A 17,050-nucleotide genomic window follows, 5' to 3' on the forward strand; every position below is an offset into this window, starting at 1 on the left:
GTTATATAAGTTAATTATTATGTTATCGCATCATATCGATAACTATCCAGTACAATTTCGCACTAGGGTTCTATCCAATACATATGACTTGGACGGTATATAACTAACTTACTAATAAAACACAGCAAATTAGTTGTAATTTAGTGAATTTTTCTCCAAAGCAAGAGAATAAGTTGACGCCAATTTGAGATACCACATCGTGGCTTAGGATTAGTGTTGATAGCAAGCGATAACATTCGATACCTCACGTGTGGCAAACCCGGTTTATTTCAATAAGTTATTAAAAGTTTGATGTTAAGTAAGGATCTAAACACATTTATTTATTGTGGGGATAAACCTCCTGGTAACAAATTTGGTTTTTCCGTACACTTTTAAAGTAATTTAGAAGATATGTCAACATTATCCAGCAATCAGCAATTAGTGTTCTCGTACTCAAAAAACTTTTACGCCAAGTCATTCATGCTTTAGAAAAAGTAAGGTTGCAAATTTCTTCTGGATGTTTTTCCCCTCGCAGAAGTTTCTTACTATTTTGCAAAATTTTAGTGGCCAATTGTTAATGGATAACTACGCGAACACACCCTTATATTATGAAACACTTGGTAAACAAACACAGCTGTAGTTATCGGGACGATATGTCGCTAACCGGCACCCATCTGCCTGCTAAGGTTTATCGTTAGGAAAAGCAATAAGCATTTATTTAGACCTTCGACTTGACTCTTTGTTCTGGAAACCTTCAATAATAGCAAACACAGGTCTTTTATTGCAACTCGATTTATTTCATTATTCAAAATGTTGTTTCGTAAATTATATCTAAATGCAAGTAAAATTTATCATTTCGCGCATCAAGTTCCAACAACAATAACTTATTAACCCCTATTTGGCATTAGTAAAAATATAACATAATTTAAACACTTAGCTATTGCTATATCTCTAAAAACGACATCATTGCTAATCAAAGAGAACGTAGTTTGGTAAATAATTTAGAGGAAATTATTGTTAACACTGATAAAGAGAATTTTTTCAGTTTCAAATGATAATCATATCCGGAAATAATAGAAAAAACGTATTTTTTATGTTATCGATTTTTATGGTTTTCGACAATTTCGGTTATTAATCGTTAAATTCAGTAAATAATAATAAAATTAGGTCTGTTCGGGTACTTTTCAAGTAAAAATTTAGAGGAGCGTAAGATCAGCCTTTTCCCTCTTCCTATTTATTTAAATAAAACAAATGGTTGCAATTAATATCTGTTCGATGCTGCAAATTACTGCTAGAAGAAAACCTTCCTTCTGCTGGCAAATAAAGGATTAAGCTGGCAGTAAAAATTTGTTCAATTTTGCACACGTTTTTAAGTACGCGAACACTCTTATTATATAATTAAAGATTGATGTAATCGATTTCGAATTATCGTTTATGTATATTATCGGTTTTTAGTTTTTCTTTGATTCATAATATAATAAGATTTTGCGGTTATCAATAATTTGTGTTATCGATTTTTGTTTTTTGATTTTGACTATCGATAATTACTTTTTTTGAATATTTTAATTAACACCATTTTCGGTTATTGTTTATTATAGTTAATGATAGTTTCGCTGCAGTTTTCGCCGGTCTCACTCTCATAAATTATCGTAGCAAAACATTTGTGTTTTAATTTATTGTTATATATGGATGCAAAAGCAACTACCAAACAATTTATTCTTCTAACAAAAAATTATTGAATTCTCTAACTGCAAGATAGCTTAACAATACTGCTGCATTGCAACAGGAGCTTAAAGGAAAATTTGTAATTGGACAATTCCAAATCTCAAATAACAAATAACAAAATCAAAAAACTATACATATACATATATCCATATCTGTACAAATTCCCTCCTCTCATCTCTTGTACTGGTATCAAATCATATTTAGTTAGAGCTATACACATATAATAATCCAATAAAATTTCTTTATACGTACCGTTTATTAAAAACTAACCCCAAACATGCCTTATTATGTTTTCTTCTACTTCTTGCTGTATCACTTGGATATATTATGAAACAAAATCAAACAAAAAACCAATGTCTAGGTGCTCGCACTTTCCCAGCTCGTAGCTTCCCACCAGATGGCACAACATTCGGTCAAATAACATTGGGACAAAAATTAACCAAGGAAATACAACCCTATAGCTATTGGAATATGCAATTCTATCAATCGGAACCGGCCTATGTTAAATTCGATTATACCATACCACGTGGAGCCTCAATAGGTGTTTATGGACGTCGCAATGCCCTGCCTACACATACCCAATATCATTTCAAGGAAGTGTTAAGTGGTTTTAGTGCCAGTACACGATCCACAAGAGCAGCACACGTAAGTATATCTTTTGTTTTTTTCGCAATAACTACAATCCTTAGAGGGATCTATAAAAACCCCCGTCCCAAGAAGTGGTGAAGCTTTCAAGGTTTTATAATATTAATATTAAGGTGTTCTACTAAATCTGCTTTTAATATTAACCTAATCAAATGTGTTTTTGTCTTTTTGTGTACTTTCATGCTTTCTCTTCACAAACCAAATATACACCCACACACACATTCTCTCAAACTTATATATCCAACTCTCATGTGCATCTCCTCGGCCTATAAAAACGCATATCTACCACCAATCACACCTACCTATACCTCAAAACTATCATTTCATTACCGTTACACATACCTCCTCATACCACACAACAAACAACATCAAAACGGACTGTTTCTTTACATTGTGCCCGAACGATAATTGATTCTCGATACCAGCAATCGATAACTCGCGAAGTTACACGTTATATGGAACCCGGTCATTGGTTTGTTTCACTGTACAACGACGATGGTGATGCACAGGAAATTACTTTTTATGCCACAATTGCCGAAGACATGACCCAGAATTGTCCAAATGGATGCTCCGGCAATGGCCAGTGTTTGCTGGGCCACTGTCAGTGTAATCCCGGATTTGGCGGTGACGATTGTAGCGAAAGTGTTTGTCCTGTGCTGTGTTCACAGCATGGTGAATATATCAATGGCGAGTGTATTTGTAATCCCGGCTGGAAGGGTAAAGAGTGCTCTTTGCGGCACGATGAATGTGAGGTGGCCGATTGTAATGGCCATGGTCATTGTGTCAGTGGAAAATGTCAATGTATGCGAGGATATAAAGGAAAATTCTGTGAAGAAGGTAAATAAACCTAAACCTGCTTAGTTTGGGGAAACGTATCTTATCATTGACCACCCTTTTATTTTTTTAACAACCTCGGCCATATTTACCACCTCCGCCGAGTTTTATTTAAATACTTTATAGTGCAAATCGCATTTTATTGGCTGTAATCGCAATATATCGATAACTACAACAATGGAGCAATCGTGTCTTTGAGTTGCATCGTAAAATAAAACACGGATGTTGTTAGTTTAACTTCATTAGCTATAATCAATAATGGAAAAATATAAAATCTTCACAGGGCTTATAATTTGTGTCTCATCCATTCATTTCTATTTAATTACTTTATGAAAAATGCCATTCTAAATTTACAACTATTTTGTCTTCATGAACTATTGGTTGTGTTTTTATTATAGACCCATCCGGTGCAAATCGGATGTTCTGAATAAAACATCAGTGCACAATTATACTGATAAGTTATCGATAACATGCAATAACATATAATAAGAAACGATTAATCCTGATTTGCACAATATAGTACTAAAATAAACACAGCAATTATTGTTAATATCCTGATTTGTTATGTCCCTACCAAATGAATGTCGATAAATTAGGTATAATATATCATCACATATTCCTTATTAAGTGGTCGGTTTCATTTTGTACTGAATTGAGTTTTAATGCAAAGTTAGTTATCGTGCGATAACAGGTTCATTTTCATATACAGTTTTACAATTAAACAACGACAATTATGTATAATATGTGAATGTATAAAAGTGAAACTGTATTATTTTAGTAAATAGTACAGTGCAATTTATATTTCATCCACAGATTTCGCATGATTTCGATATGAACCCATCACTGAAAATCTATGCAGTGAATCTGACTTAAACTGCACATTCGAGCTGGTGAACTATCGATAATAGGCAACATTTGATATTTTCGATATTTCTAATAATAAATATCGATAGTATCGATACTATCGTTGATTTCCCATCACCTATATTCCCAACGAAACTGAGTAAAAATAAGGAGATCGATTTATGTAGAAGCAATATCAGTGCACAGACCGAATGAAACCAAATTTAATAAAGTTGATTGGAAGTCATGAGAGAAATAATTGTAAAGAGTTTTAGTCTAACCGGATGAAAATTGCGGCCTCAATAGGAGCAATGTATCCTGAAGGATACATTCAGTGTCGTATCGCCAATTTTGCATAAAATCAAACATAGCCGATAGTATCGATTGGAAAAATCGATGTTCAGACAAAAATAATATATCGATAGTGCCATCGATATTTTGCCAGCTCTACTGCACATAGCCATTGACCTTGTTTTATTTCACACTACATTGCGTATTATCGACTGTTATCAATTTCTATTCAATGTAATTTTGCACTGGTAATCTATCTGGTACTACTGAATAATTCGTAATGGTGCAAAAATAAAACAGGACCAGTATAATTTATAATTTTATAAAAGAAAAGAAAAATATCAATTTTCAGAAATAATCGAAAAATATCGAAAAAATGATAGAATAATCGTAAAATAACGAATTTAATAATTTTTGGTTCTGATAGTCTATATGTGATATTTTTATTAATGCTTCTTCTTCTCTACTTTTCTCGCTTTCCAGTTGATTGTCCCCATCCCACCTGTTCTGGCCACGGTTTTTGCGCTGATGGTACTTGTATTTGCAAAAAGGGCTGGAAAGGTCCCGATTGTGCCACCATGGATCAAGATGCTCTACAATGTCTACCCGATTGTACGGGTCATGGCACTTTCGATTTAGATTCACAAACCTGTACCTGCGAACCCAAATGGAGTGGTGACGATTGCTCCAAAGAACTGTGTGATTTAGATTGTGGCCAACATGGACGCTGTGTGGGCGATGCTTGTGCCTGTGACGAGGGATGGGGTGGCGAATATTGCAATACTAAACTATGTGATGCCCGTTGCAATGAACATGGCCAATGTAAGAATGGCACCTGTCTATGTGTTACCGGATGGAATGGCAAACATTGTACCATAGAAGGATGTCCCAATTCCTGTTCGGGTCATGGCCAGTGTCGCGTTAGCGGCGAGGGGCAATGGGAGTGTCGCTGTTATGAGGGCTGGGATGGAGCAGATTGTGGTATTGCCTTGGAATTGAATTGTGGTGATAGCAAGGATAATGATAAGGGTAAGTGATGGTGGTAAAGAGTTTACCATAGAGGTTGATAATAATTTTTTTTTCCTACATTTACTAGATGGCTTAGTCGATTGTGAAGATCCTGAGTGCTGTGCTAGCCATGTTTGCAAAACATCCCAGCTGTGTGTTTCCGCACCCAAACCCATAGATGTACTGCTGCGCAAACAACCACCTGCCATAACGGCTTCCTTCTTTGAACGCATGAAATTCTTAATCGATGAAAGTAGTTTACAAAATTATGCCAAATTAGAAACCTTCAATGAAAGGTAAGTTCCAGATTAGAAGCTTAGTTTGAAAATAGTTGTTTTTCAGTTTGTTTCAAAGAATTGGGCTCAATTTTTTTTTAAGAAAAAAGAAATCATTATTAAAACAAAAAAAAATGAAAATAGAAAAAAAATTTTAAAGAAAAGGGAAAAGCTTAACATTTTTCAAAAATTTCCTTTATTTATAACAAAAAATGAAGTTGCTAATTAAATTTAATGCAATAGAATTTTTCTTTTAAAATGTTTGAAAAGCTTTTCCCTTTTTCAAAAAAAAAGTAAACAACTAGTTTGCATTTGTTATATATTACATATATATTTTTAATGTTTATCTTTTTAAGTTTTGTGACCTTGTCTATAAAAAATCCTTATCCCTCTAAAAAAATTGCTTTCCCCATCTTATATGTATACAAAACAAAATCCCTCCGTTTACTTAAAAAATAAAAAACCAAGTCCTTTGTTTTATGTTAAGTGGTTTAACAAAATCAAGAAAATAATAATAATATAATCATACAACCAAATAAGAAGAGGTTTTAGGGCTCACATGTACAACTTAAATTTTTAGTTTTTTTTTTTGGTCATGGGGTTTTTGGTTGACAAACATTTGCTAATGTTGAAATTTTTTTCTTTGCTCTTTTTCTCTTCCTAACTCTCCTCTTAAAAAAAAAAAAAAAACAATTACAAAAATCAAATAAAAAAATATCAAATATAAAAACGCGCGCGCACTCTCATCTACTGCTATTATCATCCTTAACCTGAAAAAAACTAAAAAACATACAAAATTAACTAACTTTCCTCACAAAAACATTCGGCATATCTATTAAAAAAATCCTACTAAAACTCAAAACGTCCAAACGTTCGAATCTGAAATCAAAACTAATCTCTAAAAATCACTAACAGCATTTTTTGGAATTATTTCAATGCAAGGTAAGATGGTCTACTTCAGATTAAGCAAAAACAAAAAACTACTCATAATTTTAAACTGCTAACAAAATAAAATCCTGGTTGTTTGGTCTTAGTTTTTTTTTCTAATTTTTCGTTTCCTTAACTAATTGAACATTTTCACTTCATTAAACCTTTCCTATGTTTGTTATCATATATCGTTAATTTATTGCCTTTGTGCAGACCGAGTCCATATCGATAAGTTTTTATAAACTTGGCTAATAGTAGAGAAACTCAAGTAAATTATTTATAGAGTGAACATAAATTATCTCTAAACAAGTAAAAGCGTGTTAAGTTCGGCCGTGCCAAAGTTGGGCATACCCCACCATGGATATATTATTCATCCTATTTTATTAAAGCAATCAATAAATCAGCTTTTTATGCGATTAACACCTTAATTGCACTATCGGTCTATATGACAGCTATATCAATATAGTCTGATCTGGATCATAATTGGATCAGATGTTGCTTTATACAATTCACTATTTCAAATTTCAACGAAGTCGGGTAATAAATAAAGCTTTTATGGGCTTTAGACTCTTAACCGGCAAACTGATGTACATGGCAACCATATCCAAATATAGTCCGATCTGAACCATATTTAAATTTGATGAAGGGAGGCCTAAAGCAACTCATTATTTAAAATTCCAACACCATCTGGTAATAAATAAAGCTTTTATGGGCTTTAGACGCTTTATAGACCGGTCTATATAGTAAGTATGGTCCGATTTGGCCCGTTCAAGAACTTAAACTGCGTGCAGCAAAAAGACGTATCTGTGCCAAATTTAAGCTCAATATCTCAATTTTTGAAGGCTGCAGAGTGATTACAACAGACGGACGGACAGAAACCCAGACATCGTTAAATCGTCTTTTTAATCGTTTAATCGAACTTTACGACGATCCGAAATATATATACCTTGTAGGATCGGAAATTGATATCGATGTGTTGCAAACGGAATGACAAAAATTGATAAAACGTAAAAATGTCATTCGGCTAAATACCGATAATGTTGAGGTTTACAAGAATTGGGTAATCGACCAAAATGCTGTTACCAAAAGTTATCGAATATTAACGAAAATTATTTAGAAAAAGAAATAAAAGTAGTTTATATTAAACTGTATAAGAATACTTTTTATCTGAAGTTCTTTCGATAATGAGCGATAACAGTCCATAAATAATTTTTTTGATTCGTGTGGAGAGCATAACAGAAACATATTTTGTGAACTATTTAAATAAAAAAGGGAGTTATAGACTGTGATCGAACGTTATCGGTTGTTATCGATCGTTATTTAAAAATTTAGATCAAGGCAAATCCACAACCACAAATGATTTTCGACAAAAAGCAATAAATCATATTTTAATCCATATGGAGTCAAAGAAAAAAAATTTGGTCTACTTATAAAGTCATAAGATGGTTATCGAAAGTTATCGACTGTTATCGACAATTACTTAAAGCCACTATGTATTCAATAGCTTATATAGCTATCTATGTTGAGCGAACTACAAATAGGTACTCAGTGAAATTTCGCTCTGAATGACTTTCGATAACCATAGATACATTCGATAAATCTTTTTGATCCGTATGGAGTAAATCTACTATAGTTTTGAATGAGTTATATTTTGATCCATATGGAGCTAAAAAATGTTGTTCTCTTTATAAAGCAATACGAGTTTTATCGTATAATATCGACATGCACGCTATATAGAGCGAGACAAATACTCAACATAGCGACTTAGTAAACTTTCGATAGCCATATGTAACATTCGATAATTCTTTTTTTATCCATATCAGTTTCATCCAAATCAATTTTTTCAATCCATTTGGGGTAAATATTTTCTGTTCGCATGTTATCAATAGTTGTTCGATAACATACGATAAAAGTCAATACATCTCCTTCTGATGTATAATTTTTATTATTGATTGGCACTTGCAAGAAAAAGAATTTCGTTCACTTTGAGCAATCAAAAAAGATTTTGAAAGCATGCTTAAATTCAAGTGTCGATTAAAAGTTAAACATTTTTATCAACTAAACACTTTAAAGACTTATAAATGAATATTTTTTCAAACTCTTATCTCAGTAAAAAAAACATTTTTGTTCGAAATCGATTAAAGATATTTCTAATTACGTCAAAAAACTTATTTTGCTTCAGGCAGTATAATTATTTCGATAACATTTTGTAATCGAAATTAATACCGTACAGTTTGTAACTCTACATCTTTCATTAATTGTTCTTTCTCAATATTTTAGTAGTTTCGATAAATTGGACTTAGGCAGATTTCTAACGATATTTTCTTAGTTTCTGTAGTAGTTTTTTCTTTCTTTTCTTGGTAGTTTTGAAAATTTCACATTTTTTTCCCTTTTTTCGCCTTGATACATACGAGTATATCTCTGCGTTTCCGTGTCCTGTTTTGACAGCAGTTTCCTCGACAGCTGCATTGTCAGCTAAGCAAATTTTATGATTGAAAAAACAAGACTTCAATTATTGGGTTTTAAAATAAAAACAAATAATAACAAATATCTATGTTAATTTTAATAAAATAAAATACGTATTATGTAAAACCTTCAATGTTCTTGTATTTTTAGTTATTGTGTGTGTGAAATTTTTAAAATTAGTTTTTATGTTTTTTTTATATTTGTTTTTGAAAAAAAACAAAAAAAAAATCAATGCTTGTTAGCCAGTCTTTAGAAAAAAAAAATCCTGCAATCATTATTTTCCCAAAACTAATTTTGCGAATTGTTTTCCCTTCCACTTTAGTCGTTCTGCTGTTATAAGAGGTCGAGTGGTGACCTCCCTCGGCATGGGACTAGTAGGTGTTCGAGTCTCTACCACCACCCTACTAGAAGGCTTCACCCTCACCCGTGATGATGGCTGGTTTGATTTAATGGTGAATGGTGGTGGAGCTGTTACTTTACAGTTCGGCCGCTCTCCTTTCCGTCCCCAGTCCCGCATTGTCCAAGTACCATGGAATGAGGTCATTATTATCGACACCGTCATCATGTCCATGTCCGAAGAGAAGAGTGTTACAACGACTACGCACACCTGCTTTTCCCATGACTATGACCTAATGAAACCCGTTGTGCTGGCCTCTTGGAAACATGGTTTCCAAGGTGCTTGTCCCGATCGATCTGCCATATTGGCCGAATCACAAGTTATACAAGAATCGCTACAAATACCCGGTACTGGGCTTAATCTAGTCTATCACTCATCAAGGGCTGCTGGCTATCTATCCACCATAAAACTTCAACTGACGCCCGAAACCATACCTGCCACCTTGCATTTAATCCATCTGCGCATAACAATTGAGGGCATACTGTTCGATCGTGTTTTCGAAGCTGACCCAGGAATTAAATTCACCTATGCCTGGAATCGTCTGAATATCTATCGTCAACGTGTGTATGGTGTCACCACCGCTATAGTTAAGGTGGGCTATCAATACACCGACTGCAAGGACATTATTTGGGATATTCAAACTACCAAGCTATCTGGTCACGACATGTCCATCTCTGAGGTGGGCGGTTGGAATCTCGACATACATCATCGCTACAATTTCCATGAGGGTATTTTGCAGAAAGGCGATGGCTCCAATATCTATTTGAAAAATAAACCGCGTGTCATCCTAACCACCATGGGTGATGGACACCAACGGCCCTTGGAGTGCATGGATTGTGATGGCTTGTCTCTGCGACAACGACTATTGGCTCCAGTGGCCTTGTCCGCTTCTCCCGATGGCAGTTTGTATGTAGGTGACTTTAACTACATACGTCGCATCATGACCGATGGCACAGTGCGCACAGTGGTCAAACTAAACGCCACACGAGTCAGTTATCGCTATCACATGGCCCTTAGTCCCTTGGATGGCACCCTCTACATATCCGATCCAGAATCTCATCAAATCATAAGGGTACGAGACACAAATGACTATTCGCAACCGGAAAAGAATTGGGAACCCATTGTTGGCTCCGGAGAACGCTGCCTTCCTGGCGATGAAGCGCATTGCGGTGATGGAGCTCTGGCCAAGGACGCCAAGCTGGCCTATCCCAAAGGCATTGCAATTTCCAGCGACAATATCCTATACTTTGCCGATGGCACCAACATTCGCATGGTCGATAGAGATGGCATCGTCAGCACTTTGATTGGTAATCACATGCACAAGTCTCACTGGAAACCCATACCCTGTGAGGGTACTTTGAAGTTGGAGGAGATGCATCTGCGTTGGCCCACCGAATTGGCAGTGAGTCCTCTGGACAATACTCTGCACATAATTGATGACCATATGATTCTGCGCATGACTCCAGATGGCCGCGTCCGTGTTATCTCAGGCCGTCCTTTGCACTGTGCCACCTCCTCGTTCCTGTACGACTCTGACCTGGCCACCCATGCCACCTTGGTTATGCCACAGTCCATAGCCTTTGGTCCTCTGGGAGAACTGTATGTGGCCGAGAGTGATTCGCAGCGCATAAATCGTGTCCGTGTCATTGGTACCAATGGCCGTATATCCGCCTTTGCTGGAGTTGAATCGAAGTGCAATTGTCTGGAACGTGGCTGCGACTGTTTTGAGGCAGACCATTTCCTGGCTACAAGTGCCAAGTTTAATACCATTGCCGCTTTGGCTGTAACCCCTGATGGACATGTCCACATAGCTGACCAAGCCAATTATCGCATACGTGCCGTTATGTCCAGCATTCCTGAAGCCAGTTCTTCACGCGAATATGAGATTTATGCTCCGGATATGCAAGAGATCTACATCTTTAATCGTTTTGGCCAACATGTTTTGACCAAGAACATACTAACCGGTGAAACCACCTATGTTTTTACCTACAATGTCAACACCTCCAATGGCAAATTGAGCACCGTAACCGATGCCGCTGGCAACAAGGTATTCCTGCTGCGTGACTACACCTCCCAGGTTAACTCGATTGAAAACACCAAGGGCCAGAAATGCCGTCTACGCATGACCCGCATGAAAATGTTGCATGAGCTGAATACCCCCGACAACTACAATGTGACCTTTGAGTACCATGGACCCACAGGTTTGCTGAAAACCAAGCTGGACTCTACGGGAAGATCATATGTCTACAACTATGATGAGTTTGGTCGCTTGACCTCGGCCGTTACACCTACGGGACGTGTCATTGATTTGGCCTTCGATTTAAGTGTAAAGGGAGCCCAAGTTAAGGTTTCTGAGAATGCTCAAAAGGAAATCTCTATGCTGATCCAAGGCTCAACAGTGGTAGTGCGTAATGGTGAGGCCGAATCCAAGACCATGGTAGAAATGGATGGTTCCACCACCAGCCTTACACCATGGGGACATTTGCTGCAGATGGAAGTGGTGCCCTATCCTATTTTGGCTGAAATCAGTCCCATTATTGGCGAAAGCTACCCTGTGCCCGCCAAGCAACGCACCGAAATTGCCGGCGATCTGGCCAACCGTTTCGAGTGGCGCTACTTTGTAAGACGCCTGCAGCAGGGCAAACAGAACAAAGGTCCCCGCACTGTTACTCAAGTTGGCCGCAAACTACGAGTCAATGGCGACAATGTTCTCACTTTGGAATATGATCGTGATACCCAATCCATTGTGGTATTGGTTGATGATAAGCAGGAGTTGTTGAATGTTACCTATGATCGCACCTCGCGTCCCGTTAGTTTCCGTCCTCAGTCGGGAGACTATGCTGATGTCGATTTGGAATACGATCGCTTCGGTCGCCTGGTCACCTGGAAGTGGGGTAATTTGCAAGAGGCCTATACCTTCGATCGCAATGGCCGCTTGAATGAAATCAAATATGGCGATGGTTCTTCGATGTTTTATAACTTCAAGGATATGTATGGTTCGCTGCCTTTGAAAGTAACCACTCCCAGGAAATCGGATTATCTGCTGCAATACGATGATGCTGGAGCTTTACAGAGTCTGACCACACCACGAGGACACATACACTCCTTCTCGCTGCAAACATCCTTGGGCTTCTTCAAGTACCAATATTTCTCGCCCATAAATCGTCATCCCTTCGAAATTCTGTACAATGATGAAGGCCAGATATTGGCCAAGATACATCCCCATCAGTCAGGCAAGGTTGCGTTTGTGCATGACAATTCTGGTCGTTTGGAAACCATTTTGGCTGGCCTTTCCAGTACTCACTACAATTACCAAGAAGCTACAAGTTTGGTGAAGTCTGTGGAGGTGCAGGAGCCAGGTTTCGAATTACGCCGTGAGTTTAAATACCATGCGGGTATCTTGAAGGATGAGAAACTACGTTTTGGTTCCAAAAACTCTTTGGCCTCGGCTCACTACAAATACGCCTACGATGGCAATGCCCGCTTGACTGGCGTAGAAATGTCCATCGATGATAAGGAGATGCCCACCACACGATATAAGTTCAGCCAAAATCTTGGTCAGTTGGAGGTGGTGCAGGATCTGAAAATAACCCGCAATGCCTTTAACCGCACCGTGATCCAAGATTCTTCGAAACAGTTCTTTACCATCATTGACTACGATCAGCATGGCCGCATCAAGAGTGTGCTGATGAACATCAAGAGCTTTGATGTCTTCCGATTGGAATTGGATTATGATTTGCGTAATCGCATCAAATCCCAAAAGACTACCTTTGGCCGTTCCACAGCCTTCGACAAGGTCAACTATAATGCTGACGGCCATGTCATAGAGGTATTGGGTACCAACAACTGGAAATATTTGTACGATGAGAATGGCAACACTGTGGGTGTCATAGACCAGGGAGAAAAGATAAATTTGGGCTATGACATTGGCGATAGAGTAATACAGGTGGGTGAGATCGAATTCAACAACTATGATGCCCGCGGATTTGTGGTGCGCCATGGTGAACAGAAATACCGTTACAATAATCGTGGCCAATTGATACATGCCTTTGAGAGGGAACGCTTCCAGACCTGGTACTATTATGATGATCGCAGTCGGCTGGTGGCCTGGCATGACAGCAAGGGTAATGTAACCCAATACTACTATGCAAATCCCAAGTCGCCTATGCTCTTGACCCATATGCACTTCCCCAAGGTACAGAAGACCATACGTTTCTTCTATGATGATCGTGACATGCTGATGGCGGTGGAAACCGGAGAACAGCGCTTCTATGTGGCCACTGATCAGAATGGCTCTCCCTTGGCCTACTTCGATATGAATGGTGCCATAGTGAAGGAAATGAAGAGAACACCATTTGGCCGCATTATCAAAGACACCAATCCTGACTTCTTTATACCCATCGATTTTCATGGAGGTCTTTTGGATCCTCATACAAAGTTGATCTATACCGAAAGTCGTCTGTATGATCCCACCTTGGGACAATGGATGACACCCTTGTGGGAAACCTTGGCCACCGAAATGTCTCATCCCACAGATGTGTTTATCTATCGCTATCACAATAATGATCCTGTTAATCCCAGCAAGCAGCAAAACTACATGATAGAATTGGAATCTTGGCTTCAATTGTTTGGCTATGATCTAAGCAACATGCAAAGCTCCAAATATACCAAGGCCACACAATACAATCCACAGGCTTCAATAAAGTCCCACAGCTTGGCTCCCGACTTTGGTGTTATCTCAGGTTTGGAGTGCATTGTGGAGAAGACCAATGAGAAATTCAGCGATTTTGATTTTGTACCCAAGCCTTTGCTGAAGATGGAACCTAAAATGCGCAACCTCTTGCCGCGAGTCAGTTATCGTCGGGCTGTATTTGGCGAAGGAGTGCTGCTTTCACGCATTGGTGGCCGAGCTTTGGTCAGTGTGGTGGATGGCTCGAATAGTGTGGTGCAGGATGTGGTCTCTTCGGTATTCAACAACTCCCACTTCTTGGACTTGCACTTTAGCATACACGATCAAGATGTCTTCTACTTTGTCAAGGACAATGTGTTGAAATTGCGAGATGACAATGAGGAATTGCGAAGACTGGGAGGCATGTTCAACATATCAACACATGAAATTACCGATCATGGTGGTTCGGCAGCCAAAGAGTTGCGCTTGCATGGGCCCGACGCAGTGGTTATCATTAAATATGGAGTAGATCCTGAGCAAGAGAGACATCGTATTCTAAAGCATGCCCATAAGCGAGCGGTGGAAAGGGCATGGGAATTGGAAAAACAATTGGTGGCAGCCGGTTTCCAGGGACGTGGAGACTGGACCGAAGAGGAAAAAGAAGAACTGGTGTCACATGGTGATGTGGATGGTTGGATTGGAGTCGACATTCATAGTATCTACAAATACCCACAATTAGCAGATGACCCCGGTAATGTGGCCTTCCAACGTGATGCCAAACGCAAGAGAAGAAAGATTGGCAGCAATCATAGTAGGTTGTCGTCGGGCAAGGGTCGACGCCAGCAAAAGCTCAAAGATATGTCGGCGTGAAAAGAACCTTTCGAAGAATTTAATGACGAAGAAGAAGAACGACAACTGCAACAACTACAATACAACACAAATGATGTAGAAGAAGATAACGAAGACGAGCAGGAGATCGAAAACGATTTTCACGATAACGATAAAAAAGACTTGGTAAGCAACTCAACCGAAGATGACTTGTATTATTAAATAAAACTAAAATAGAAAAACAATGAAATTATAAATCCAAAAAACCCCCACATTTGTAAGACACACCACGATTTAAGAACTACTTAAGAAGAATACAATTGAAAATTGAGTAAAAGAATGAAAACGAAATAGAGAAATCAATTTGAATCTCTTCAAAAAGCATGGAAAATGTAAACATTTTCTTTAAACATATGCATATACATATAAATATAGAAAATAAACTAACGACATCAAAAACTTGTATAGGAAATGAAATGCAAAAGAAAACAGGAAATTGTAAACTAAGCAAACTCGCTCGAATATTCCAAAAACAAGTATGCATTGTATAGGCAAGGTAACCCTGGCTGCTACACTGTCAAGAAATGCCTAAACCTACATTAGAATGGAAAACCAAATACATAAAAAAATTTAAAAAATAATTTTTAAGGATGGTTTATACTAGTAAAAGAAATCTCCTTTTTATGTATTTGGTCTTTCTCAAGAAAAAAAAAATAATACAAAATTTGCAAATCAATATCTAAAAATTTAGATATAGCCAGACATTTATATATATAAATACATACATAGAAATCACAACAACAAAAACGTATTATAGTTTTGTATAATACTTTCAAAAACAACAAATACAAGCGAAAAAGCAAGATACACTTTAGATAAAACAAAAACTCAGTAAAATAGAATCTCAAGTCTTGAGTAAAGTAATGCAAACAAACAAAAATAAATGTTTTTATGTATGAAAAAAAAAACCAAAACAAAAATAAAAATAAAACAGCAAACAAGAGAATCAATGTGAGAGATTACAAAAAAATAATACATTAGCTAAAGATCAGAAGAAAAAATCAAGAATCAGAATCTCCTTAAATAATTGTAATGTTAAAACATAATAAAATAAAATACAAAAAATACACACTACATGCCTCCTCACCACAATACATATAAACAGAAACCCATAGAAAAACCCCTTCAATAACAATTAAATGAAACCAGGCCCATAGTTACAAAAATACAAAATATCAAAAATATTACAAAACTCCTCCCAACCACCAACATTTACCAATAAAGCTAATTTTGTTCTGATTTTATAATTTTTAAATCATGAAAATGGAGAAAGTATTAATTTTTTGTTTTTAATTTTATTATGTTTTCTCTCTTAAACTTTGATTATTATTACATTTACTTTATTATGCCATACAAAATGTTTTATTTTTTATTTTTTTCTATAAAACAAAAAGCTTTAAATACATGATATAAACTTATAACAAAAAGGATCTAAAACAACAATGTAATTTTTATTTTATATGATTTTTTAAAATTAAACCTTAATTTATCCCATATACATACATATGGCAATTGGACAATTTTACAGACTATTTACATATGAGCCTACTGCCAACATGATGGACTATCCAGTCCAGATTTCTAGTGCAAAGTCTACTATATAGTTATCGATAACAGCCAATAAAGCAAAGGCCGTGTTCTTTTATTTCTATACAGTGCATACAGATGTACTGAATAGAATTTAGGTGCTTTGTTCTACTGAATAATTTTTGATATCATGCGATAACAGAAAATATTCCAATATTGATAAAAGCGATAATACGATAACATTAAAAAACAGACGATTACAGGTATTATGGCATTGTCAAGTTCAACAACAAAATAAAATATATCCTACATCAACATATAAGCTGTTATTTGTGACCATTTGCAACTTTCATTAACTTTTCCTTGTTATCGAAGATTAATATCCAGAACACATAACATTATTCCAAATATCTATAACTTTCTATCCGGCATAAATCAGATAGTTCAAAATTGCACTTGTGTAGCTAACGATATCAGGCGATAACGCTAAGTTTGCATGGTAAAGTGCTATAAACAAAACAGGTCTAGTGCAAAGTTTCACTGGGAAGCTATAAATAATTTTCGTTAAAGCAGATA

General features: G+C 36.7%; 1 protein-coding gene across 6 annotated transcripts in view; it reads left to right on the plus strand.

The window, feature by feature from the left end:
• LOC106091817 (teneurin-m) overlaps positions 1–16,120 on the plus strand; it is a 497,726-nt gene extending 481,606 nt beyond the window's left edge. For 3 of the 6 annotated variants that reach the window (XM_059360132.1, XM_059360134.1, XM_013258487.2), the window contains 6 exons: positions 2,066–2,349; positions 2,775–3,186; positions 4,801–5,346; positions 5,414–5,621; positions 6,516–6,542; positions 9,316–16,120. In XM_059360132.1, the coding sequence (XP_059216115.1) occupies positions 2,066–2,349; positions 2,775–3,186; positions 4,801–5,346; positions 5,414–5,621; positions 6,516–6,542; positions 9,316–14,929 (7,091 nt within the window). In that variant the 3' untranslated portion in view covers positions 14,930–16,120. The remainder of the gene's footprint in view (positions 1–2,065; positions 2,350–2,774; positions 3,187–4,800; positions 5,347–5,413; positions 5,622–6,515; positions 6,543–9,315) is intronic. The other 3 variants (XM_059360133.1, XM_013258488.2, XM_059360135.1) reach the window with 2 other exon arrangements.
• The last annotated feature ends 930 nt before the right edge of the window (positions 16,121–17,050 follow it).

The sequence above is a fragment of the Stomoxys calcitrans genome, chromosome 1, assembly GCF_963082655.1.
Source record: "Stomoxys calcitrans chromosome 1, idStoCalc2.1, whole genome shotgun sequence".
Classification (NCBI taxonomy): domain Eukaryota; kingdom Metazoa; phylum Arthropoda; class Insecta; order Diptera; family Muscidae; genus Stomoxys; species Stomoxys calcitrans.